The sequence below is a fragment of the Carcharodon carcharias genome, chromosome 30 (assembly GCF_017639515.1).
Source record: "Carcharodon carcharias isolate sCarCar2 chromosome 30, sCarCar2.pri, whole genome shotgun sequence".
Classification (NCBI taxonomy): Eukaryota; Metazoa; Chordata; class Chondrichthyes; order Lamniformes; family Lamnidae; genus Carcharodon; species Carcharodon carcharias.
The window spans coordinates 16,151,428-16,177,387 of record NC_054496.1 but is presented as its reverse complement, the minus strand read 5'-3'; the positions used below and the strand labels follow the sequence as shown (position 1 = coordinate 16,177,387).

Here is a 25,960-nt window from a genome sequence, read left to right as displayed (position 1 = left end):
TGAGTTACCTCAGCATCCTGAACATACTAGGCTGGTCAGGGTTAGTCAGTATGCAGATGTCACCACAATTGTGGCAACAGCAGTATATTATAAATTCTGAAACTTATTAAAACGGATTATCCTGTCATTACCACACTGCTGTCTGTGGGAACTTGCTCTCTGCAAAGTGGTTGCTCCATTTCCTACATCAGGGGCTTCAATTCGAAGTGCTTCATTGCCTGTAAAGCTTGTCGGACAAACTGAGCAAGTGAAAGGCGCTATACAATTGCAAGTTTTTCCTTAACATTAACAGAAACACGGGCTATCAGATTGAATTGCCATATCAGATTTACTGTCGGGTTTATCAGTGCACAGCACGGGGGTCTCAGAACGTCATGAGAATTCTGGATGTCATTCTGATGGATCAGATATTTTCTGCAGTGACAGTATTGCTTATATTATGTCATGGACTGTCCTTGAGAAGTATCAGGATGACGAACCTTGTGAGATTGTCAATATTTGGGAGAAAATGACAAACACTGGCCTTGAGTATGGAAAGGCGGACAAGGGAATACGAAGTTAATAAAGGTCTTGACTGCCCCCCACACAAAGTATAGAAACTGCAACCACCCACCCCAAATTGACTATTGGGTTTGTCTGTGCACGGCACAGTTGTGTATTTTGTAGAATTCTCATTTATTAATGTAATAGAAATGAGCTTTAAGTCCTTAAAGAAACTAGCTCTAGCCATACATTTATATAAATACCGCTTAACAGAAGAGAAGGCAGTGCCCATTGGCTGGTAATACACAGGTACCAGGAGGGGGAATTGGAATTCAAAACAGAAGGGGAAGAAATAAATCCTTCCATCAGTCCAGCTTCTTAACCAGCTAAGATGTGCCTTAAACAGCACGTACAGGGTATCTGCATTCCAAACAGCAGCTTCTGCTATCAAAGGTGATGGATGATAGGGAGTAATTATTCTGCATCGAGTTACTGTTCAGTCATCTTTCAGACCCCCAAACACTGCCGAGGGGACAGCTTTCTGCTCAAGTGGCACCTCTGCAAATAGGTAAGCAAAAAAAAGGTTAGGTACCTTATAAAAAGGTGGTTAAAATCATTTTAAATCATTTTCATCAAGATGTCAACACTAAGCTCTTAACTGATTAGGCAAGTCCAGAGAATTATCTGGCTCCCTAAGCTGTTCCGTAAATGCTCAGCTTGCACAATGTGCCAGAAAGACCAATGTTGCAGATATAAAGCTACAGCAGTGTCTGTTTGATTAGTGATATTAATTCCAATTTAAAATACAATCTAATACACAGGCTTACTTAAAAGTGAAATATTCACAGTTCTACTTGCTATTTTAAGGAAGTCTTGTGGCATAGTGAATAGTGTCCCAGCCTGAATCAGAAGCTCTGGTTTCAAGCCCCACCCCAGGACTTGATGGCCAAAGAAGATGCATTCATTATGTGGCCAAGCAGGTTCAGTATCAATCTGTAAACACAGGTTTCTAACACATGCCAACAGCAGACGGTAAAAGCGGGAGAGATTCCTGGTGAGCCATGTGATGGAAACATTGGAGCCTCTACCATAGCTCCATAGCTCCAGACGACAACATGCATGTAAAAAATACACGTTGCCACAGTAACTCAGCCTTCCTGAGTGAACTGTAACATACCATCACCAGAGACACTGGTAATATCCTATGTGATACAATGCTCGGGGAGCATTACTGGGCATTCAGCACTGCAATTACACAGGCATTACAGTCTATCCACATAACGTTTCTGGCTGGGATCAGTGGATACTAACCCTGGGGCACTGAGGCCAACTAGAGTGGTCACACTTCTACCTCAACGAGATCAGCTAACACAACAGAGACTAAAAATCAAAGCAGGAATCTTCCTGATCTGTATGTCTCAGTATAACACAAAAAAAAATAAATGTAACTTTTGTGAAGGACAAGTATGGAGAGCTTCTATTTAAATGGTAACTGCACATTATTACATACAGTAATATAACGACATAGACCAGCTAATTCAAAATCCACAACCACTGTTGCAGCAAGAGAAAAAAATCAGGATCTTGCTGCAGAAATGCAAACTTATACAATGCTTTTAAGGTACTGAAACAAAACACTTCAGAACAAACCAGGGGTTAGAGGGAGAGGCACTGGACAGCAACTAGGACAAAAGTTAGGGAAGATTTCGAGGAAGCTTTTGAAGGCAGTGAAGGAGTTGCAAAGCAAATAAAAGGGGGTTTAGAAGGTTTGTTACAGGTTTTACAAAGATGCTTCAAAAGTGGGAGTGCATCTTTATTACGTGGTTAAGGTCCGTTAATCCTTACATACCATCTGGTTCATCATCACCCTCCTCATCGTCGTCATCATCATCATCGATATCAATCTCATCCGGGTTGGCCTGCTTTGTAAGCTCGGCGAGTTCGGTGCGAGATGCATCACTCCTGTAAACGAGATTGTGCAAGTCAAGACAGGAGAAAAACTCAGAGCTCTTTAGACTTTACGCATGTTAACGCTAAAGGACCAAGAATAGGCTATCTGGAGCAAAAGCAAGGTTGCAATCCGTTAAATTTATTCAAGACTGAAATTGACTGCTGTGGCCCTGTAGTTTTGTACTTGGGGCCAACTGTATTTCAGTCCCAGACAGCGTCTCAAAAGAGAAATTAATGGAAAATTTCCTTAGTGAAGATTGTACTGTGTTCTGCAGCCATTCAGTTCAGTCCATTTGTATTACATTCCACAATCATAAACTTGCTCATTGCCATTTGTGGTTGGAAATAAGGACTGAGCTGAACTCAGGTGTTTAGGAAGAAACCGAGGGGCTTGGGGAGAAAGGTTAGAAGGTGGGAGGGGGGCACAAAGGTTTGACTTGGAGTCAAACTCCAAGACCCTCTATATTAGGTCAGTGGGGATACTGACAGAGGAAAGGATGAGCCCACGACCGCTCATCTCATCCAAGCTAGATTTCAGGATACCCAGCCGAACTGTAAGATGTAACATTAGTAAGAATCGCTTCCAATTCTGCCCAAGGCACAGCATACCTGACAAACAGAATTTTGTCTTTGGGTTTGGGTTTTTCCCTCTCAGCTTCTTCCGCCAGCTGTTGGGCTTTCTGCTCCAGTAGTTTCATGTCATCCATTCCACTTTGCCCAGGTGCAAGATCAGACACTGAATAATGAATGTAAGGGGAAAAAGCTGATCTTATTGAAAACGCCATACTCATCTTGTAAATGATTTAGGGTTTTTAATTCTCTTCTACACATTACTCTTACCAGATTAAGCAAATGATTTGGACTGTAAGTTCTTGATTAAAGGCAAACTCTTGGGCTATTATTCCTTTCAGATTCCCCCCCTCCAACCCCAATATGGCATTACTACAAGTAATAGTACTTATTCACACTAAAAAAGATAACAACAAGCTAGTTTATTCCAGCAATTCAAGACAGAGAGCAGGCAACACTGCCAGAAAGTTTTATACAGTTCAAAACCTATTATTTCGTTCAGAGACTGTCTCTAATGAGTCACAGCTTTCAAAACAAAATACCAGGCTCATTAACACTTCCGCAAAATTCTGGCCAGACATGCCGCACAGCTAGCTCTATGGCCTACACTGCCACACAAGAGTCTACATGGAAAGAGCTGGACTAGGTAAGATTGCAATCACTGAGCAATCTGGGTGAAAGGTCAAGGCTTGCATCGAAGGAGGCATCTAAAAAGTTAAATGAGAGGTGATGCAGAAACTCAAGAAGCGGTGGTTAGCGTGAAGTCAAGATTTTAGGAGCCTATAGCCCATAGGGAAGGAGGGAAAGTGGGTAATTTTGCAGTGTTAGGTGTTCTGAGAATGAATGTACTGTGCAAAGAATATAACCTTTTATTTTTCTCTATTTCTGTTGGACTATGGATTTAAAACTACAGTGGCTGCAGTCTGAAAGACATGTCTACTGAAACAGGATGAGATATATATACAATGTTGCTGTCCTGGAACAGAGTGTGCCATGAAAGACAGGATGGTGCCAGAAAGGAGTCTTGGACCAAGACATCACAGTTTTAATTGGCTCCTGGCCATGTGACCAGGGCTTGTGTGGTAGCAGTGCAGAAAGTTCCTGGCCTGCAAAGAGAAAATACCTAAAATCTCTTTTCCTCATATTTCTATAAACTGTTCTCTCTCTGAGTAATCTCCTGTAAAAAGGAAAAGGGGAAAATAATTGTTAGGCACATTGAAAAGCAAGTTCTCAACCAGTGAACTAAAGACTGAAAGTACTGGAAGACCACCTCGTGTTATCAACAAGAACTGAAAGGAATTTGGAAGACATCGATCAAAATCAACCAGTCGACCCCGGGTTGGTGCTATTGAACTGTTTTAGTCCACTCTTAAAATCCATGGATGGATGGATGGATGGATGGAGGGATGGAGGGATGGAGGGAGGGAGGGAGGGAGGGAGGGAGGGAGGGAGGGAGGGAGGGAGGGAGGGAGGGAGGGAGTGAGTGAGTGAGTGAGTGTGTGTGTGTGTGTGTGGGTGTGTGTATGTCTGAGTGTGAATGAGTGAGAGTGTGTAGAGGGATGTAAGAAGGGGGTAGAGTTTAAGTTATAGTGTTAGAAGTTCATATTTCTTTCTTTTGCCACTAGTTAAAGACAATTTGTTCAATAACCTGTTATTTACTTATTTAGTTTACAAACCTGGTGCTTGTATTCTGTTAACCTAAATTAAACAGTTAAGAAGAATTGGGGCAATCTGGTGGTTTGGTCAAACTTTTCACATTTGTCGTGGCTCAGAGAACAGTGGGGATTGATATTACAGCGCACTATCGCCAGTGTCAATATTACAGCGCACTATCCACAGTGTCGATATTACAGCGCACTATCCCCAGTGTCGATATTACAGCGCACTATCCCCAGTGTCGATATTACAGCGCACTATCCCCAGTGTCGATATTACAGAGCACTATCCCCAGTGTCGATATTACAGCGCACTATCCCCAGTGTCGATATTACAGCGCACTGTCCCCAGTGTCGATATTACAGCGCGCTATCCCCAGTGTCGATATTACAGCGTATTATCCCCAGTGTCGATATTACAGCGCATTATCCCCAGTGTCGATATTACAGCGCGCTATCCCCAGTGTCGATATTACAGCGCACTATCCCCAGTGTCGATATTACAGCGCACTATCCCCAGTGTCGATATTACAGCGCACTATCCCCAGTGTCGATATTACAGCGCACTATCCCCAGTGTCGATATTACAGCGCACTATCCCCAGTGTCGATATTACAGTGCACTATCCCCAGTGTCGATATTACAGCGCACTATCCCCAGTGTCGATATTACAGCGCACTATCCCCAGTGTCGATATTACAGCGCACTATCCCCAGTGTCAATATTACAGCGCACTATCCCCAGTGTCGATATTACAGCGCACTGTCCCCAGTGTCGATATTACAGCGCACTATCGCCAGTGTCGATATTACAGCGCACTGTCCCCAGTGTTGATATTACAGCGCACTATCCCGTGTCGATATTACAGCACATTATCCCCAGTGTCGACATTACAGCGCACTATCCCCAGTGTCGATATTACAGCGCACTATCCCCAGTGTCGATATTACAGCGCACTATCCCCAGTGTCGATATTACAGCGCACTATCCCCAGTGTCGATATTACAGCGCACTGTCCCCAGTGTCGATATTACAGCGCACTATCCCCAGTGTCGATATTACAGCGCACTGTCCCCAGTGTCGATATTACAGCGCACTGTCCCCACTGAGTTGATATTACAGCGCGCTGTCCCCAGTGAGTCGATATTACAGCGCGCTGTCCCCAGTGAGTCGATATTACAGCGCGCTGTCCTCAGTGAGTCGATATTACAGCGCGCTGTCCCCAGTGAGTCGATATTACAGCGCACTATCCCGTGAGTCGATATTACAGCGCACTTTTCCTAGTGAGTCACTATTACAGCACACTATCCCCAGTGAGTCGATATTACAGCGCACTGTCCCCAGTGAGTCGATATTACAGTGCACTATCCTCAGTGAGTCGATATTACAGCGCACTGTCCCCAGTGAGTCGATATTACAGTGCACTATCCCCAGTGAGTCGATATTACAGTGCACTATCCCCAGTGAGTTCTGCAATAATAAAACAGTGTGCCTTCTACACGTTATAGGGCAGCTCTTCAACATGCAAACCAGCTTGACGGGACACGGAAGCATCATGGTTATGTTACCGGACTAGTAATCCAAAGGCCACGATGAATGGTCTGGTGAAGTGTTCAAATCCCACCACAGGAGTTTGGAAAAGCAGATTCAATGAATTAAATAAATCCTGAACTGAAAATCTAGTATTGATCATGGTGACCCATCTGGTTCACTAATGTCCTTTAGGGAATTAAATGTTTACCTAGGTCTGGTCAATATGTGATTCCAGACCTAAAGCAATGTGGTTGCTTTGCAATGGCCTCTGAAATACTTTAACAAGCCACTCAGTTGTATCCTGAGGAAAGTCTGAAGGAAGTTGGGCCATTTTATCTTTGAGAGGTGATGTCTGGGAGGTGTAAAAGATTGTGTAAACTGCATGCAATGGTAAATCTGGGAAACTACTAGTGGGAGAAGGCCAAGAGGCCGCAAAGTAGTTAATGACAAATTCAGGACTGATCTCAGTAAGTTCTTTGTTGCAACATGTGGAAAAGTCTCCCTAATTGAGAAGCAGCAGGGGTGAAAACACCAGAACTGTTAAAGAACACCAGCACTGTTAAAGACCCAACTGGATATTGCAAAAGGGAGACTATAGGTTCAGCCTGGATGAATGAAGTAGAAAATGGGTCACAGGGCCTGGATCATTTGCAACTTTCTTGTGGTCTGAGGAGTGACAACTATCGCTTGTTTCCATTATTTCAATAACTTGGCCACTTTACATCCGACTGCTGGACAGCTTACCTGTGCCTGTAGCATTAGTGGAGGCCTTCAACATCTGCGAGGACATAAAATTGACCTGGGTGTTGTACGTGGCCTGCACGCTACGCTTAATCCGCAACATCTCACGAATGGTGTCCTCGTTACCATGTCGGATCTCAAATTCCTTCCAGGTCTGCCAGAATGACGGTGTTATCTGAAAGTAAACAGAGAGTTAAATAGGAAACCTGTTGGAAACTGAAAACTGCCAATGTATTGAATCATAACTATCTTTAAAAAAAACCGAATAAAGGAATCAATTCTATATATTAAAAAAAAATCAATCGCTCACCCCCACAACTTAAACTAGAAAGGTACAGCACAGCTGGAGGCCATACGGCTTGTCATGTCCATGTTGGCTGCTGCAAGAGCTATTCACCTAGTTCCACTTCCCCTGCCTTCTCCCTGCAGACTGTAAATTTTTCCTTCTTGGATAATGACCCAATTCCCTTTTGAAAACCCGACTGAATCTACGTCCACCACACCCTCAGTCAGAGCATTGCAGGTCCTAACCATGCACTGTGGAAAAATGTTTCTCATGTCGCCATTGCTTCTTTTGCCAATTAACCTAAATTTGTGCCTCCGCTTCTCGATCCTTCCAGCAATAAGAACAGTTTCTCCCTATCTTTCCAGATCCCTCAGGATTTTGAACAACTCTACTGAACTCCTCTCAACCTTCTCTTCTCCAAAGAGAACAATCCCTACTGCTCCAATCTATCTACATAATTGAAGCTCCTCAACACTGGAATCATTCTCGTGAATCTTTTCTGCACCCTCTCTGATGCTTTTACACCTTTACTGAGGTGTGGTGCCCAGGACTGGATGCAGTACTCCAGCTGAGGCAGTGTTTCATATTGGTCTATCATAACTTCCTTGCTGCTGTACTCCATGCCTCTATTTATAAAGCCCAGGAACCCATATGCTTTAGTAACCACTCTCAACCTGTCTTGTCACCTTTGATGATTTGTGTACATATACCCCACCGCCCCCCCCAATTCTGCAGCTAAAGTCAACACGAGGTGCAACCATATAGACCAGGAGATCATAAGATCACGGTATGTTCTGTCCTCAGTCTGCTGAACTCAGCTGCGGAAGAAACTGGGGGTAGGGGCATCCAAAACTGACTTCAATACCTGAGCTAGACAAGGAAAACAGGCTTTTCAAGGTTCCTATTTCCAACTGCCATTCAAATTCCTCTGCTGGATAGCGTGCTTGCTATCCAAGGCCAATTAACCTGCTGCCACTCACACGCACAAGGGCAGGTTACTTACTTGAGGTGCCAGAATGGCGTCCAAGGAATATTTCCCAGGAGGACTGGATGCCTTGAGGGGCAGGAGGGGAGAAAGCAAGGACGATGCGGGTCATCGATATCTGATGCTTACACCTGTTTCCGCAGGTCCCAAGCCTGAAGCCAGGGACTATAGCTTGAGGGGCGCCACTCCGCATGGCTGACCAGTTGGCTCTCCTGCTCTTACCACCTGCCATAGATGTATTGGAAGGATTTGCAGGCTAATAATCAACCTGATTGGCCATGTTATGAAGGCGCTTTCCTTGGCCATCAAGTCTTGGGGTGTACTCAAACTCAGAGCAGAGGCAGGGGCACTACCCCTAACTCTGCAACAAAAATCAAGACCCCGTAGAGAAGCATATAGACCAGGATGATTATAACACCATGGCATGCTCTGCACTCAGTCTGCTGAGCTCAGCTGTGGTACAAACTGGGGAGGGGTGCCTGCGCTCTAAAGCTGACATCACTACTGAAGTTAAAAAAGGAACACAGGTTTCTATCAAGCATGTGAGACTAAACCAACAATGGGAAGAAGGAAATCTCACTAATGCTCCATAAAAGTGTGAAAGCAATTTGCCAATTCAGGAGTTTACCCTGGATCACACAGCCGGGAGCAGTAAGAGTACCTACCCTGGAATCACACAGCTGGGAGCAGTAAGAGTACCTACCCTGGGATCACACAGCTGGGAGCAGTAAGAGTACCTACCCTGGGATCACACAGCTGGGAGCAGTAAGAGTACCTACCCTGGGATCACACAGCTGGGAGCAGTAAGAGTACCTACCCTAGGATCACACAGCTGGGAGCAGTAAGAGTACCTACCCTAGGATCACACAGCTGGGAGCAGTAAGAGTACCTACCCTGGGATCACACAGCTGGGAGCAGTAAAAGTACCTACCCTGGGATCACACAGCTGGGAGCAGTAAAAGTACCTACCCTGGGATCACACAGCTGGGAGCAGTAAGAGTACCTACCCTGGGATCACACAGCTGGGAGCAGTAAGAGTACCTACCCTGGGATCACACAGCTGGGAGCAGTAAGAGTACCTACCCTGGGATCACACAGCTGGGAGCAGTAAGAGTACCTACCCTGGGATCACACAGCTGGGAGCAGTAAGAGTACCTACCCTAGGATCACACAGCTGGGAGCAGTAAGAGTACCTACCCTGGGATCACACAGCTGGGAGCAGTAAGAGTACCTACCCTAGGATCACACAGCTGGGAGCAGTAAGAGTACCTACCCTGGGATCACACAGCTGGGAGCAGTAAGAGTACCTACCCTGGGATCACACAGCTGGGAGCAGTAAGAGTACCTACCCTAGGATCACACAGCTGGGAGCAGTAAGAGTACCTACCCTGGGATCACACAGCTGGGAGCAGTAAGAGTACCTACCCTGGGATCACACAGCTGGGAGCAGTAAGAGTACCTACCCTGGGATCACACAGCTGGGAGCAGTAAGAGTACCTACCCTGGGATCACACAGCTGGGAGCAGTAAGAGTACCTACCCTAGGATCACACAGCTGGGAGCAGTAAGAGTACCTACCCTGGGATCACACAGCTGGGAGCAGTAAGAGTACCTACCCTGGGATCACACAGCTGGGAGCAGTAAAGTACCTACCCTGGGATCACACAGCTGGGAGCAGTAAGAGTACCTACCCTGGGATCACACAGCTGGGAGCAGTAAGAGTACCTACCCTGGGATCACACAGCTGGGAGCAGTAAGAGTACCTACCCTAGGATCACACAGCTGGGAGCAGTAAGAGTACCTACCCTGGATCACACAGCTGGGAGCAGTAAGAGTACCTACCCTGGGATCACACAGCTGGGAGCAGTAAGAGTACCTACCCTGGGATCACACAGCTGGGAGCAGTAAGAGTACCTACCCTGGGATCACACAGCTGGGAGCAGTAAGAGTACCTACCCTAGGATCACACAGCTGGGAGCAGTAAGAGTACCTACCCCTGGGATCACACAGCTGGGAGCAGTAAGAGTACCTACCCTGGGATCACACAGCTGGGAGCAGTAAGAGTACCTACCCTGGGATCACACAGCTGGGAGCAGTAAGAGTACCTACCCTGGGATCACACAGCTGGGAGCAGTAAGAGTACCTACCCTGGGATCACACAGCTGGGAGCAGTAAGAGTACCTACCCTGGGATCACACAGCTGGGAGCAGTAAGAGTACCTACCCTGGGATCACACAGCTGGGAGCAGTAAGAGTACCTACCCTGGGATCACACAGCTGGGAGCAGTAAGAGTACCTACCCTGGGATCACACAGCTGGGAGCAGTAAGAGTACCTACCCTGGGATCACACAGCTGGGAGCAGTAAGAGTACCTACCCTGGGATCACACAGCTGGGAGCAGTAAGAGTACCTACCCTGGGATCACACAGCTGGGAGCAGTAAGAGTACCTACCCTGGGATCACACAGCTGGGAGCAGTAAGAGTACCTACCCTGGGATCACACAGCTGGGAGCAGTAAGAGTACCTACCCTGGGATCACACAGCTGGGAGCAGTAAGAGTACCTACCCTGGGATCACACAGCTGGGAGCAGTAAGAGTACCTACCCTGGGATCACACAGCTGGGAGCAGTAAGAGTACCTACCCTGGGATCACACAGCTGGGAGCAGTAAGAGTACCTACCCTGGGATCACACAGCTGGGAGCAGTAAGAGTACCTACCCTGGGATCACACAGCTGGGAGCAGTAAGAGTACCTACCCTGGGATCACACAGCTGGGAGCAGTAAGAGTACCTACCCTGGGATCACACAGCTGGGAGCAGTAAGAGTACCTACCCTGGGATCACACAGCTGGGAGCAGTAAGAGTACCTACCCTGGGATCACACAGCTGGGAGCAGTAAGAGTACCTACCCTGGGATCACACAGCTGGGAGCAGTAAGAGTACCTACCCTGGGATCACACAGCTGGGAGCAGTAAGAGTACCTACCCTGGGATCACACAGCTGGGAGCAGTAAGAGTACCTACCCTGGGATCACACAGCTGGGAGCAGTAAGAGTACCTACCCTGGGATCACACAGCTGGGAGCAGTAAGAGTACCTACCCTGGGATCACACAGCTGGGAGCAGTAAGAGTACCTACCCTGGGATCACACAGCTGGGAGCAGTAAGAGTACCTACCCTGGGATCACACAGCTGGGAGCAGTAAGAGTACCTACCCTGGGATCACACAGCTGGGAGCAGTAAGAGTACCTACCCTGGGATCACACAGCTGGGAGCAGTAAGAGTACCTACCCTGGGATCACACAGCTGGGAGCAGTAAGAGTACCTACCCTGGGATCACACAGCTGGGAGCAGTAAGAGTACCTACCCTGGGATCACACAGCTGGGAGCAGTAAGAGTACCTACCCTGGGATCACACAGCTGGGAGCAGTAAGAGTACCTACCCTGGGATCACACAGCTGGGAGCAGTAAGAGTACCTACCCTGGGATCACACAGCTGGGAGCAGTAAGAGTACCTACCCTGGGATCACACAGCTGGGAGCAGTAAGAGTACCTACCCTGGGATCACACAGCTGGGAGCAGTAAGAGTACCTACCCTGGGATCACACAGCTGGGATCAGTAAGAGTACCTACCCTGGAGTCACACAGCTGGAGCAGTAAGATTACATACCCTGGGATCACACCGCTGGGAGCAGTAAGAGTATCCTACCCGGATCACGCTGGGAGAAGTAAGAGTACTACCCTGGGATTCAACACAGCTGGGAGCAGTAAGAGTACCTACCCTGGGATCACACAGCTGGGAGCAGTAAGAGTACCTACCTGGGATCACACAGCTGGGAGCAGTAAGAGTACCTACCTGGGATCAAACAGCTGGGAGCAGTTAAAGTACCTACCCTGGATCACACAGTGGGAGCAGTAAGGTACTTACCTGGGATCACAAGGCGGGGGAGCAGTAAGAGTACCTACCTGGGATACACAGCTGGGAGCAGTAAGGTACCTACCTTGGATCACACAGTGGGAGCAGTAAGAGTATACACTGGGGATCCAAAGCTGGGAGCAGTAAGAGTACCTACCCTGGGAATCACACAGCTGGGAGCAGTAAGAGTACCTCCCTGTGATCACACAGCTGGAGCAGTAAGAGTACCTACCCTGGGATCACACAGCTGGAGCAGTAAGAGTACCTTACCCTGGGATCACACCAGCTGGGAGCAGTAGAGTACCTACCCTGGGATCACACAGCTGGGAGCAGTAAGAGTACATACCTGGGTCAACAGCTGGGAGCAGTAAGAGTACCTACCCTGGGATCACACAGCTGGGAGCAGTAAGAGTACCTACCCTGGGATCACACAGCTGGGAGCAGTAAGAGTACCTACCCTGGGATCACACAGCTGGGAGCAGTAAGAGTACCTACCCTGGGATCACACAGCTGGGAGCAGTAAGAGTACCTACCCTGGGATCACACAGCTGGGAGCAGTAAGAGTACCTACCCTGGGATCACACAGCTGGGAGCAGTAAGAGTACCTACCCTGGGATCACACAGCTGGGAGCAGTAAGAGTACCTACCAGGGATCACACAGCTGGGAGCAGTAAGAGTACCTACCCTGGGATCACACAGCTGGGAGCAGTAAGAGTACCTACCCTGGGATCACACAGCTGGGAGCAGTAAGAGTACCTACCCTGGGATCACACAGCTGGGAGCAGTAAGAGTACTACCCTGGGATCACACAGCTGGAGCAGTAAGAGTACCTACCCTGGGATCACACAGCTGGGAGCAGTAAGAGTACCTACCCTGGGATCACACAGCTGGGAGCAGTAAGAGTACCTACCCTGGGATCACACAGCTGGGAGCAGTAAGAGTACCTACCCTGGGATCACACAGCTGGGAGCAGTAAGAGTACCTACCCTGGGATCACACAGCTGGGAGCAGTAAGAGTACCTACCCTGGATCACACAGCTGGGAGCAGTAAGAGTACCTACCCTGGGATCACACAGCTGGGAGCAGTAAGAGTACCTACCCTGGGATCACACAGCTGGGAGCAGTAAGAGTACCTACCCTGGGATCACACAGCTGGGAGCAGTAAGAGTACCTACCCTGGGATCACACAGCTGGGAGCAGTAAGAGTACCTACCCTGGGATCACACAGCTGGGAGCAGTAAGAGTACCTACCCTGGGATCACACAGCTGGAGCAGTAAGAGTACCTACCCTGGGATCACACAGCTGGGAGCAGTAAGAGTACCTACCCTGGGATCACACAGCTGGGAGCAGTAAGAGTACCTACCCTGGGATCACACAGCTGGGAGCAGTAAGAGTACCTACCCTGGGATCACACAGCTGGGAGCAGTAAGAGTACCTACCCTGGGATCACACAGCTGGGAGCAGTAAGAGTACCTACCCTGGGATCACACAGCTGGGAGCAGTAAGAGTACCTACCCTGGGATCACACAGCTGGGAGCAGTAAGAGTACCTACCCTGGGATCACACAGCTGGGAGCAGTAAGAGTACCTACCCTGGGATCACACAGCTGGGAGCAGTAAGAGTACCTACCCTGGGATCACACAGCTGGGAGCAGTAAGAGTACCTACCCTGGGATCACACAGCTGGGAGCAGTAAGAGTACCTACCCTGGGATCACACAGCTGGGAGCAGTAAGAGTACCTACCCTGGGATCACACAGCTGGGAGCAGTAAGAGTACCTACCCTGGGATCACACAGCTGGGAGCAGTAAGAGTACCTACCCTGGGATCACACAGCTGGGAGCAGTAAGAGTACCTACCCTGGGATCACACAGCTGGGAGCAGTAAGAGTACCTACCCTGGGATCACACAGCTGGGAGCAGTAAGAGTACCTACCCTGGGATCACACAGCTGGGAGCAGTAAGAGTACCTACCCTGGGATCACACAGCTGGGAGCAGTAAGAGTACCTACCCTGGGATCACACAGCTGGGAGCAGTAAGAGTACCTACCCTGGGATCACACAGCTGGGAGCAGTAAGAGTACCTACCCTGGGATCACACAGCTGGGAGCAGTAAGAGTACCTACCCTGGGATCACACAGCTGGGAGCAGTAAGAGTACCTACCCTGGGATCACACAGCTGGGAGCAGTAAGAGTACCTACCCTGGGATCACACAGCTGGGAGCAGTAAGAGTACCTACCCTGGGATCACACAGCTGGGAGCAGTAAGAGTACCTACCCTGGGATCACACAGCTGGGAGCAGTAAGAGTACCTACCCTGGGATCACACAGCTTGGGAGCAGTAAGAGTACCTACCCTGGGATCACACAGCTGGGAGCAGTAAGAGTACCTACCCTGGGATCACACAGCTGGGAGCAGTAAGAGTACCTACCCTGGGATCACACAGCTGGAGCAGTAAGAGTACCTACCCTGGGATCACACAGCTGGGAGCAGTAAGAGTACGCTACCCTGGGATCACACAGCTGGGAGCAGTAAGAGTACCTACCCTGGATCACACAGCTGGAGGCAGTTAGAGTACCTACCCTGGGATCACACAGCTGGGAGCAGTAAGAGTACCTACCCTGGGATCACACAGCTGGGAGCAGTAAGAGTACCTACCCTGGGATCACACAGCTGGGAGCAGTAAGAGTACCTACCCTGGGGATCACACAGCTGGGAGCAGTAAGAGTACCTACCCTGGGATCACACAGCTGGGAGCAGTAAGAGTACCTACCCTGGGATCACACAGCAGGGAGCAGTAAGAGTACCTACCCTGGATCACACAGCTGGGAGCAGTAAGAGTACCTACCTGGGATCACACAGCTGGGAGCAGTAAGAGTACCTACCCTGGGATCACACAGCAGGGAGCAGTTAAGGAGTACCTACCCTGGGATCACACAGCTGGGAGCAGTAAGAGTACCTACCCTGGGAGCACACAGCTGGGGAGCATAAGAGTACCTACCCTGGGATCACACAGCTGGGAGCAGTAAGAGTACCTACCCTGGGATCACACAGCTGGGAGCAGTAAGAGTACCTACCCTGGGATCACACAGCTGGGAGCAGTAAGAGTACCTACCCTGGGATCACACAGCTGGGAGCATAAGAGTACCTACCCTGGGATCACACAGCTGGGAGCAGTAAGAGTACCTACCCTGGATCACACAGCTGGGGAGCAGTAAGAGTACCTACCCTGGGATCACACAGCTGGGAGCAGTAAGAGTACCTACCCTGGGATCACACAGCTGGGAGCAGTAAGAGTACCTACCCTGGGATCACACAGCTGGGAGCCAGTAAGAGTACCTACCCTGGATCACACAGCTGGGAGCAGTAAGAGTACCTACCCTGGGATCACACAGCTGGGAGCAGTAAGAGTACCTACCCTGGGATCACACAGCTGGGAGCAGTAAGAGTACCTACCCTGGGATCACACAGCTGGGAGCAGTAAGAGTACCTACCCTGGGATCACACAGCTGGGAGCAGTAAGAGTACCTACCCTGGGATCACACAGCTGGGAGCAGTAAGAGTACCTACCCTGGGATCACACAGCTGGGAGCAGTAAGAGTACCTACCCTGGATCACACAGCTGGGAGCAGTAAGAGTACCTACCCTGGGATCACACAGCTGGGAGCAGTAAGAGTACCTACCCTGGGATCACACAGCTGGAGCAGTAAGAGTACCTACCCTGGGATCACACAGCTGGGAGCAGTAAGAGTACCTACCCTGGGATCACACAGCTGGGAGCAGTAAGAGTACCTACCCTGGGATCACACAGCTGGGAGCAGTAAGAGTACCTACCCTGGGATCACACAGCTGGGAGCAGTAAGAGTACCTACCCTGGGATCACACAGCTGGGAGCAGTAAGAGTACCTACCCTGGGATCACACAGCTGGGAGCAGTAAGAGTACCTACCCTGGGATCACACAGCTGGGAGCAGTAAGAGTACCTACCCTGGGATCACACAGCTGGGAGCAGTAAGAGTACCTACCCTGGGATCACACAGCTGGGAGCAGTAAGAGTACCTACCCTGGGATCACACAGCTGGGAGCAGTAAGAGTACCTACCCTGGGATCACACAGCTGGGAGCAGTAAGAGTACCTACCCTGGGATCACACAGCTGGGAGCAGTAAGAGTACCTACCCTGGGATCACACAGCTGGGAGCAGTAAGAGTACCTACCCTGGGATCACACAGCTGGGAGCAGTAAGAGTACCTACCCTGGGATCACACAGCTGGGAGCAGTAAGAGTACCTACCCTGGGATCACACAGCTGGGAGCAGTAAGAGTACCTACCCTGGGATCACACAGCTGGGAGCAGTAAGAGTACCTACCCTGGGATCACACAGCTGGGAGCAGTAAGAGTACCTACCCTGGGATCACACAGCTGGGGAGCAGTAAGAGTACCTACCCTGGGATCACACAGCTGGGAGCAGTAAGAGTACCTACCCTGGGATCACACAGCTGGGAGCAGTAAGAGTACCTACCCTGGGGATCACACAGCTGGGGAGCAGTGAAGGAGTACCTACCCCTGGGATCCACACAGCGTGGGAGCAGTAAAGATTACCTACCCTGGGATCACACTAGCTGGAAGCAGTAAGAGTACCTACCCTGGGATCACACAGCTGGGAAGCAGTAAGAGTACCTACCCTGGGATCAACTAGCTGGGGAGCAGTAAGAGTACCTACCCTGGGATCACACAGCTTGGAGGCTAGTAAGAGTACCTACCCTGGGATCACCCAGCTGGGAGCAGTAAGGAGTATCCATCCCTGGGATTACACAGCTGGGAGCAGTAAGAGTACCTACCCTGGATCACACAGCTGGAGCAGAGCAGTAAGAGTACCTACCCTGGGTCACACAGCTGGGAGCAGTAGGAGTACCTACCCTGGGATCACACAGCTGGGGTGCAGTTTGAGTTTACCCTGGGATCACACAGGCTGGGGTGCTGTAAGAGTACCTGACCTGGGATCACACAGATGGGTGCAGTAAGAGTTCCTACCCTGGATCATACAGCGGGGAAGCACGTAAGAGTACCTTCCTGGGATCCACTCAGCTGGGGGGACATGTCAAAGAGTTCCTACCCTGGTGTTCACACAGCTGGAGATGCAGTAAGGATACCTACCCTGGGATCACACTGCTGGCGAGCAGTAAGAGTACCTACCATGGGATCACACAGCTGGGAGTGTAGAGTACACTACCCTGGGATCACACAGCTGGGAGCAGTAAGTGTACCTACCCTGGGATCACACAGCTGGAGCAGTAAGAGTACCTACCCTGGGATCACACAGCTGGGAGCAGTAAGCGTACCTACCCTGGGTCACACAGCTGGGAGCAGTAAGAGTACCTACCCTGGGATCACACAGCTGGGAGCAGTAAGAGTACCTACCCTGGGATCACACAGCTGGGAGCAGTAAGAGTACCTACCCTGGGATCACACAGCTGGGAGCAGTAAGAGTACCTACCCTGGGATCACACAGCTGGGAGCAGTAAGAGTACCTACCCTGGGATCACACAGCTGGGAGCAGTAAGAGTACCTACCCTGGGATCACACAGCTGGGAGCAGTAAGAGTACCTACCCTGGGATCACACAGCTGGGAGCAGTAAGAGTACCTACCCTGGGATCACACAGCTGGGAGCAGTAAGAGTACCTACCCTGGGATCACACAGCTGGGAGCAGTAAGAGTACCTACCCTGGATCACACAGCTGGGAGCAGTAAGAGTACCTACCCTGGATCACACAGCTGGGAGCAGTAAGAGTACCTACCCTGGATCACACAGCTGGGAGCAGTAAGAGTACCTACCCTGGGATCACACAGCTGGGAGCAGTAAGAGTACCTACCCTGGGATCACACAGCTGGAGCAGTAAGAGTACCTACCCTGGGATCACACAGCTGGGAGCAGTAAGAGTACCTACCCTGGGATCACACAGCTGGAGCAGTAAGAGTACCTACCCTGGGATCACACAGCTGGGAGCAGTAAGAGTACCTACCCTGGGATCACACAGCTGGGAGCAGTAAGAGTACCTACCCTGGGATCACACAGCTGGGAGCAGTAAGAGTACCTACCCTGGGATCACACAGCTGGGAGCAGTAAGAGTACCTACCCTGGGATCACACAGCTGGGAGCAGTAAGAGTACCTACCCTGGGATCACACAGCTGGGAGCAGTAAGAGTACCTACCCTGGGATCACACAGCTGGGAGCAGTAAGAGTACCTACCCTGGATCACACAGCTGGGAGCAGTAAGAGTACCTACCCTGGGATCACACAGCTGGGAGCAGTAAGAGTACCTACCCTGGGATCACACAGCTGGGAGCAGTAAGAGTACCTACCCTGGGATCACACAGCTGGGAGCAGTAAGAGTACCTACCCTGGGATCACACAGCTGGGAGCAGTAAGAGTACCTACCCTGGGATCACACAGCTGGGAGCAGTAAGAGTACCTACCCTGGGATCACACAGCTGGGAGCAGTAAGAGTACCTACCCTGGGATCACACAGCTGGGAGCAGTAAGAGTACCTACCCTGGGATCACACAGCTGGGAGCAGTAAGAGTACCTACCCTGGGATCACACAGCTGGGAGCAGTAAGAGTACCTACCCTGGGATCACACAGCTGGGAGCAGTAAGAGTACCTACCCTGGGATCACACAGCTGGGAGCAGTAAGAGTACCTACCCTGGGATCACACAGCTGGGAGCAGTAAGAGTACCTACCCTGGGATCACACAGCTGGGAGCAGTAAGAGTACCTACCCTGGGATCACACAGCTGGGAGCAGTAAGAGTACCTACCCTGGGATCACACAGCTGGGAGCAGTAAGAGTACCTACCCTGGGATCACACAGCTGGGAGCAGTAAGAGTACCTACCCTGGGATCACACAGCTGGGAGCAGTAAGAGTACCTACCCTGGGATCACACAGCTGGGAGCAGTAAGAGTACCTACCCTGGGATCACACAGCTGGGGAGCAGTAAGAGTACCTACCCTGGGATCACACAGCTGGGAGCAGTAAGAGTACCTACCCTGGGATCACACAGCTGGGAGCAGTAAGAGTACCTACCCTGGGATCACACAGCTGGGAGCAGTAGAGTACCTACCCTGGGATCACACAGCTGGGAGCAGTAAGAGTACCTACCCTGGGATCACTCAGCTGGGAGCAGTAAGAGTACCTACCCTGGGATCACACAGCTGGGAGCAGTAAGAGTACCTACCCTGGGATCACACAGCTGGGAGCAGTAAGAGTACCTACCCTGGGATCACACAGCTGGGAGCAGTAAGAGTACCTACCCTGGGATCACACAGCTGGGAGCAGTAAGAGTACCTACCCTGGGATCACACAGCTGGGAGCAGTAAGAGTACCTACCCTGGGATCACACAGCTGGGAGCAGTAAGAGTACCTACCCTGGGATCACACAGCTGGGAGCAGTAAGAGTACCTACCCTGGGATCACACAGCTGGGAGCAGTAAGAGTACCTACCCTGGGATCACACAGCTGGGAGCAGTAAGAGTACCTACCCTGGGATCACACAGCTGGGAGCAGTAAGATACCTACCCTGGGATCACACAGCTGGGAGCAGTAAGAGTACCTACCCTGGGATCACACAGCTGGGAGCAGTAAGAGTACTACCCTGGGATCACACAGCTGGGAGCAGTAAGAGTACCTACCCTGGGATCACACAGCTGGGAGCAGTAAGAGTACCTACCCTGGGATCACACAGCTGGGAGCAGTAAGAGTACCTACCCTGGGATCACACAGCTGGGAGCAGTAAGAGTACCTACCCTGGGATCACACAGCTGGGAGCAGTAAGAGTACCTACCCTGGGATCACACAGCTGGGAGCAGTAAGAGTACCTACCCTGGGATCACACAGCTGGGAGCAGTAAGAGTACCTACCCTGGGATCACACAGCTGGGAGCAGTAAGAGTACCTACCCTGGGATCACACAGCTGGGAGCAGTAAGAGTACCTACCCTGGGATCACACAGCTGGGAGCAGTAAGAGTACCTACCCTGGGATCACACAGCTGGGAGCAGTAAGAGTACCTACCCTGGGATCACACAGCTGGGAGCAGTAAGAGTACCTACCCTGGGATCACACAGCTGGGAGCAGTAAGAGTACCTACCCTGGGATCACACAGCTGGGAGCAGTAAGAGTACCTACCCTGGGATCACACAGCTGGGAGCAGTAAGAGTACCTACCCTGGGATCACACAGCTGGGAGCAGTAAGAGTACCTACCCTGGGATCACACAGCTGGGAGCAGTAAGAGTACCTACCCTGGGATCACACAGCTGGGAGCAGTAAGAGTACCTACCCTGGGATCACACAGCTGGGAGCAGTAAGAGTACCTACCCTGGGATCACACAGCTGGGAGCAGTAAGAGTACCTACCCTGGGATCACACAGCTGGGAGCAGTAAGAGTACCTACCCTGGGATCACACAGCTGGGAGCAGTAAGAGTACCTACCCTGGGATCACACAGCTGGGAGCAGTAAGAGTACCTACCCTGGGATCACACAGCTGGGAGCAGTAAGAGTACCTACCCTGGGATCACACAGCTGGGAGCAGTAAGAGTACCTACCCTGGGATCACACAGCTGGGAGCAGTAAGAGTACCTACCCTGGGATCACACAGCTGGGAGCAGTAAGAGTACCTACCCTGGGATCACACAGCTGGGAGCAGTAAGAGTACCTACCCTGGGATCACACAGCTGGGAGCAGTAAGAGTACCTACCCTGGGATCACACAGCTGGGAGCAGTAAGAGTACCTACCCTGGGATCACACAGCTGGGAGCAGTAAGAGTACCTACCCTGGGATCACACAGCTGGGAGCAGTAAGAGTACCTACCCTGGGATCACACAGCTGGGAGCAGTAAGAGTACCTACCCTGGGATCACACAGCTGGAGCTGTAAGAGTACCTACCCTGGGATCACACAGCTGGGAGCAGTAAGAGTACCTACCCTGGATCACACAGCAGGGAGCGAGTAAGAGTACCTACCCTGGGATCACACAGCTGGGAGCAGTAAGAGTACCTACCCTGGGATCACACAGCTGGGAGCAGTAAGAGTACTACCCTGGGATCACACAGCTGGGAGCAGTAAGAGTACCTACCCTGGGATCACACAGCTTGGGAGCAGTAAGAGTACCTACCCTGGATCACACAGCTGGGTAGCAGTAAGAGTACCTACCCTGGGATCACACAGCTGGGAGCAGTAAGAGTACCTACCCTGGGATCACACAGCTGGGAGCAGTAAGAGTACCTACCCTGGGATCACACAGCTGGGAGCAGTAAGATTACCTACCCTGGATCACACAGCTGGGAGCAGTAAGAGTACCTACCCTGGGATCACACAGCTGGGAGCAGTAAGAGTACCTACCCTGGGATCACACAGCTGGGAGCAGTAAGAGTACCTACCCTGGGATCACACAGCTGGGAGCAGTAAGAGTACCTACCCTGGGATCACACAGCTGGGAGCAGTAAAAGTACCTACCCTGGGATCACACAGCTGGGAGCAGTAAGAGTACCTACCCTGGGATCACACAGCTGGGAGCAGTAAGAGTACCTACCCTGGGATCACACAGCTGGGAGCAGTAAGAGTACCTACCCTGGGATCACACAGCTGGGAGCAGTAAGAGTACCTACCCTGGGATCACACAGCTGGGAGCAGTAAGAGTACCTACCCTGGGATCACACAGCTGGGAGCAGTAAGAGTACCTACCCTGGGATCACACAGCTGGGAGCAGTAAGAGTACCTACCCTGGGATCACACAGCTGGGAGCAGTAAGAGTACCTACCCTGGGATCACACAGCTGGGAGCAGTAAGAGTACCTACCCTGGGATCACACAGCTGGGAGCAGTAAGAGTACCTACCCTGGGATCACACAGCTGGGAGCAGTAAGAGTACCTACCCTGGGATCACACAGCTGGGAGCAGTAAGAGTACCTACCCTGGGATCACACAGCTGGGAGCAGTAAGAGTACCTACCCTGGGATCACACAGCTGGGAGCAGTAAGAGTACCTACCCTGGGATCACACAGCTGGGAGCAGTAAGAGTACCTACCCTGGGATCACACAGCTGGGAGCAGTAAGAGTACCTACCCTGGGATCACACAGCTGGGAGCAGTAAGAGTACCTACCCTGGGATCACACAGCTGGGAGCAGTAAGAGTACCTACCCTGGGATCACACAGCTGGGAGCAGTAAGAGTACCTACCCTGGGATCACACAGCTGGGAGCAGTAAGAGTACCTACCCTGGGATCACACAGCTGGGAGCAGTAAGAGTACCTACCCTGGGATCACACAGCTGGGAGCAGTAAGAGTACCTACCCTGGATCACACAGCTGGGAGCAGTAAGAGTACCTACCCTGGGATCACACAGCTGGGAGCAGTAAGAGTACCTACCCTGGGATCACACAGCTGGGAGCAGTAAGAGTACCTACCCTGGGATCACACAGCTGGGAGCAGTAAGAGTACCTACCCTGGGATCACACAGCTGGGAGCAGTAAGAGTACCTACCCTGGGATCACACAGCTGGGAGCAGTAAGAGTACCTACCCTGGGATCACACAGCTGGAGCAGTAAGAGTACCTACCCTGGGATCACACAGCTGGGAGCAGTAAGAGTACCTACCCTGGGATCACACAGCTGGGAGCAGTAAGATACCTACCCTGGGATCACACAGCTGGGAGCAGTAAGAGTACCTACCCTGGGATCACACAGCTGGGAGCAGTAAGAGTACCTACCCTGGGATCACACAGCTGGGAGCAGTAAGAGTACCTACCCTGGGATCACACAGCTGGGAGCAGTAAGAGTACCTACCCTGGGATCACACAGCTGGGAGCAGTAAGAGTACCTACCCTGGGATCACACAGCTGGGAGCAGTAAGAGTACCTACCCTGGGATCACACAGCTGGGAGCAGTAAGAGTACCTACCCTGGGATCACACAGCTGGGAGCAGTAAGAGTACCTACCCTGGGATCACACAGCTGGGAGCAGTAAGAGTACCTACCCTGGGATCACACAGCTGGGAGCAGTAAGAGTACCTACCCTGGGATCACACAGCTGGGAGCAGTAAGAGTACCTACCCTGGGATCACACAGCTGGGAGCAGTAAGAGTACCTACCCTGGATCACACAGCTGGGAGCAGTAAGAGTACCTACCCTGGGATCACACAGCTGGGAGCAGTAAGAGTACCTACCCTGGGATCACACAGCTGGGAGCAGTAAGAGTACCTACCCTGGGATCACACAGCTGGGAGCAGTAAGAGTACCTACCCTGGGATCACACAGCTGGGAGCAGTAAGAGTACCTACCCTGGGATCACACAGCTGGGAGCAGTAAGAGTACCTACCCTGGGATCACACAGCTGGGAGCAGTAAGAGTACCTACCCTGGGATCACACAGCTGGGAGCAGTAAGAGTACCTACCCTGGGATCACACAGCTGGGAGCAGTAAGAGTACCTACCCTGGGATCACACAGCTGGGAGCAGTAAGAGTACCTACCCTGGGATCACACAGCTGGGAGCAGTAAGAGTACCTACCCTGGGATCACACAGCTGGGAGCAGTAAGAGTACCTACCCTGGGATCACACAGCTGGGAGCAGTAAGAGTACCTACCCTGGGATCACACAGCTGGGAGCAGTAAGAGTACCTACCCTGGGATCACACAGCTGGAGCAGTAAGAGTACCTACCCTGGGATCACACAGCTGGGAGCAGTAAGAGTACCTACCCTGGGATCACACAGCTGGGAGCAGTAAGAGTACCTACCCTGGGATCACACAGCTGGGAGCAGTAAGAGTACCTACCCTGGGATCACACAGCTGGGAGCAGTAAGAGTACCTACCCTGGGATCACACAGCTGGGAGCAGTAAGAGTACCTACCCTGGGATCACACAGCTGGGAGCAGTAAGAGTACCTACCCTGGATCACACACAAGCTGGGAGCAGTAGAGTACCTACCCTGGATCACACAGCTGGGAGCAGTAAGAGACCTACCCTGACACACCTGGTTCCCTACCCTGGATCACACAGCTGGGAGCAAGAAGAGTACCTACCCTGGGATCACACACGCTGAGCAGTAGAGTACCTACCCTGGGATCACCCAGCTGGGAGCAGTAAGAGACCTACTCTGGGATCACACAGCTGGAGCAGTAGAGTACCTACCCTGGGATCAACACAGCTGGAGCAGTAAGAGTACCTACCCTGGATCACACAGCTGGAGCAGTAAGAGTACCTACCCTGGGATCACACAGCTGGGAGCAGTAAGAGTACCTACCCTGGGATCACACAGCTGGGAGGCAGTAAGAGTACCTACCCTGGGATCACACAGCTGGGAGCAGTAAGAGTACCTACCCTGGGATCACACAGCTGGGAGCAGTAAGAGTACCTACCCTGGATCACACAGCTGGGAGCAGTAAGAGTACCTACCCTGGGATCACCACAGCTGGGAGCAGTAAGAGTACCTACCCTGGGATCACACAGCTGGGAGCAGTAAGAGTACCTACCCTGGGATCACACAGCTGGGAGCAGTAAGAGTACCTACCCTGGGATCACACAGCTGGGAGCAGTAAGAGTACCTACCCTGGGATCACACAGCTGGGAGCAGTAAGAGTACCTACCCTGGGATCACACAGCTGGGAGCAGTAAGAGTACCTACCCTGGGATCACACAGCTGGGAGCAGTAAGAGTACCTACCCTGGGATCACACAGCTGGGAGCAGTAAGAGTACCTACCCTGGGATCACACAGCTGGGAGCAGTAAGAGTACCTACCCTGGGATCACACAGCTGGGAGCAGTAAGAGTACCTACCCTGGGATCACACAGCTGGGAGCAGTAAGAGTACCTACCCTGGGATCACACAGCTGGGAGCAGTAAGAGTACCTACCCTGGGATCACACAGCTGGGAGCAGTAAGAGTACCTACCCTGGGATCACACAGCTGGGAGCAGTAAGAGTACCTACCCTGGGATCACACAGCTGGGAGCAGTAAGAGTACCTACCCTGGGATCACACAGCTGGGAGCAGTAAGAGTACCTACCCTGGGATCACACAGCTGGGAGCAGTAAGAGTACCTACCCTGGGATCACACAGCTGGGAGCAGTAAGAGTACCTACCCTGGGATCACACAGCTGGGAGCAGTAAGAGTACCTACCCTGGGATCACACAGCTGGGAGCAGTAAGAGTACCTACCCTGGGATCACACAGCTGGGAGCAGTAAGAGTACCTACCCTGGGATCACACAGCTGGGAGCAGTAAGAGTACCTACCCTGGGATCACACAGCTGGGAGCAGTAAGAGTACCTACCCTGGGATCACACAGCTGGGAGCAGTAAGAGTACCTACCCTGGGATCACACAGCTGGGAGCAGTAAGAGTAAATGGAACGGGCCCGATCAATTTCACCCAGTTTGCATTCCATATCAGAGAATCGCAAGCACATGTCCCGGGCATGCTCATCCGGCAACACCTGTAACAAAAAGAAAATTACCTTATAAATACAATCCAAAATTATAACTTCATTGAGACCGCAGTCGAAAACCTCCTCACAAATGCTCAGGCAAGTGTGCACTGTGAACACTCCCACATCACAGGTAGTTAATCCCGCACAACACCTCACCCTATCAACACTCCTAAACTGTTTATCAGAGTTCTGCCGTATCTTTTGTGTGATATCTTGAAAAGCACTTAAAAGGTACTGCATTTTTTCACTGTTGGGAGTGCACTTGCAACAATTAGATTTAAGTAGAGCTTCCATTCAAATACCACGATGATGAAAGAGAGAGCAGCTGGGGCCTTCTGTTGATATCGGTGCACTGGTGCGAGAGTCCCTGGG

The 25,960-nt window shown here is 51.1% G+C and overlaps 1 protein-coding gene across 1 annotated transcript in view; it reads right to left on the bottom strand.

The window, feature by feature from the left end:
• Nucleotides 1-656: 656 nt before the first annotated feature.
• xab2 (XPA binding protein 2) overlaps nucleotides 657-25,960 on the bottom strand; it is a 70,256-nt gene continuing 44,952 nt past the window's right edge. The window contains exons 15-19 of the mRNA XM_041177430.1: nucleotides 25,472-25,594; nucleotides 6,936-7,107; nucleotides 3,043-3,169; nucleotides 2,333-2,445; nucleotides 657-1,041 (exon numbers count right to left, since the gene is read on the bottom strand). Coding sequence (XP_041033364.1) covers nucleotides 980-1,041; nucleotides 2,333-2,445; nucleotides 3,043-3,169; nucleotides 6,936-7,107; nucleotides 25,472-25,594 — 597 coding nt within the window. The 3' untranslated portion in view covers nucleotides 657-979. The remainder of the gene's footprint in view (nucleotides 1,042-2,332; nucleotides 2,446-3,042; nucleotides 3,170-6,935; nucleotides 7,108-25,471; nucleotides 25,595-25,960) is intronic.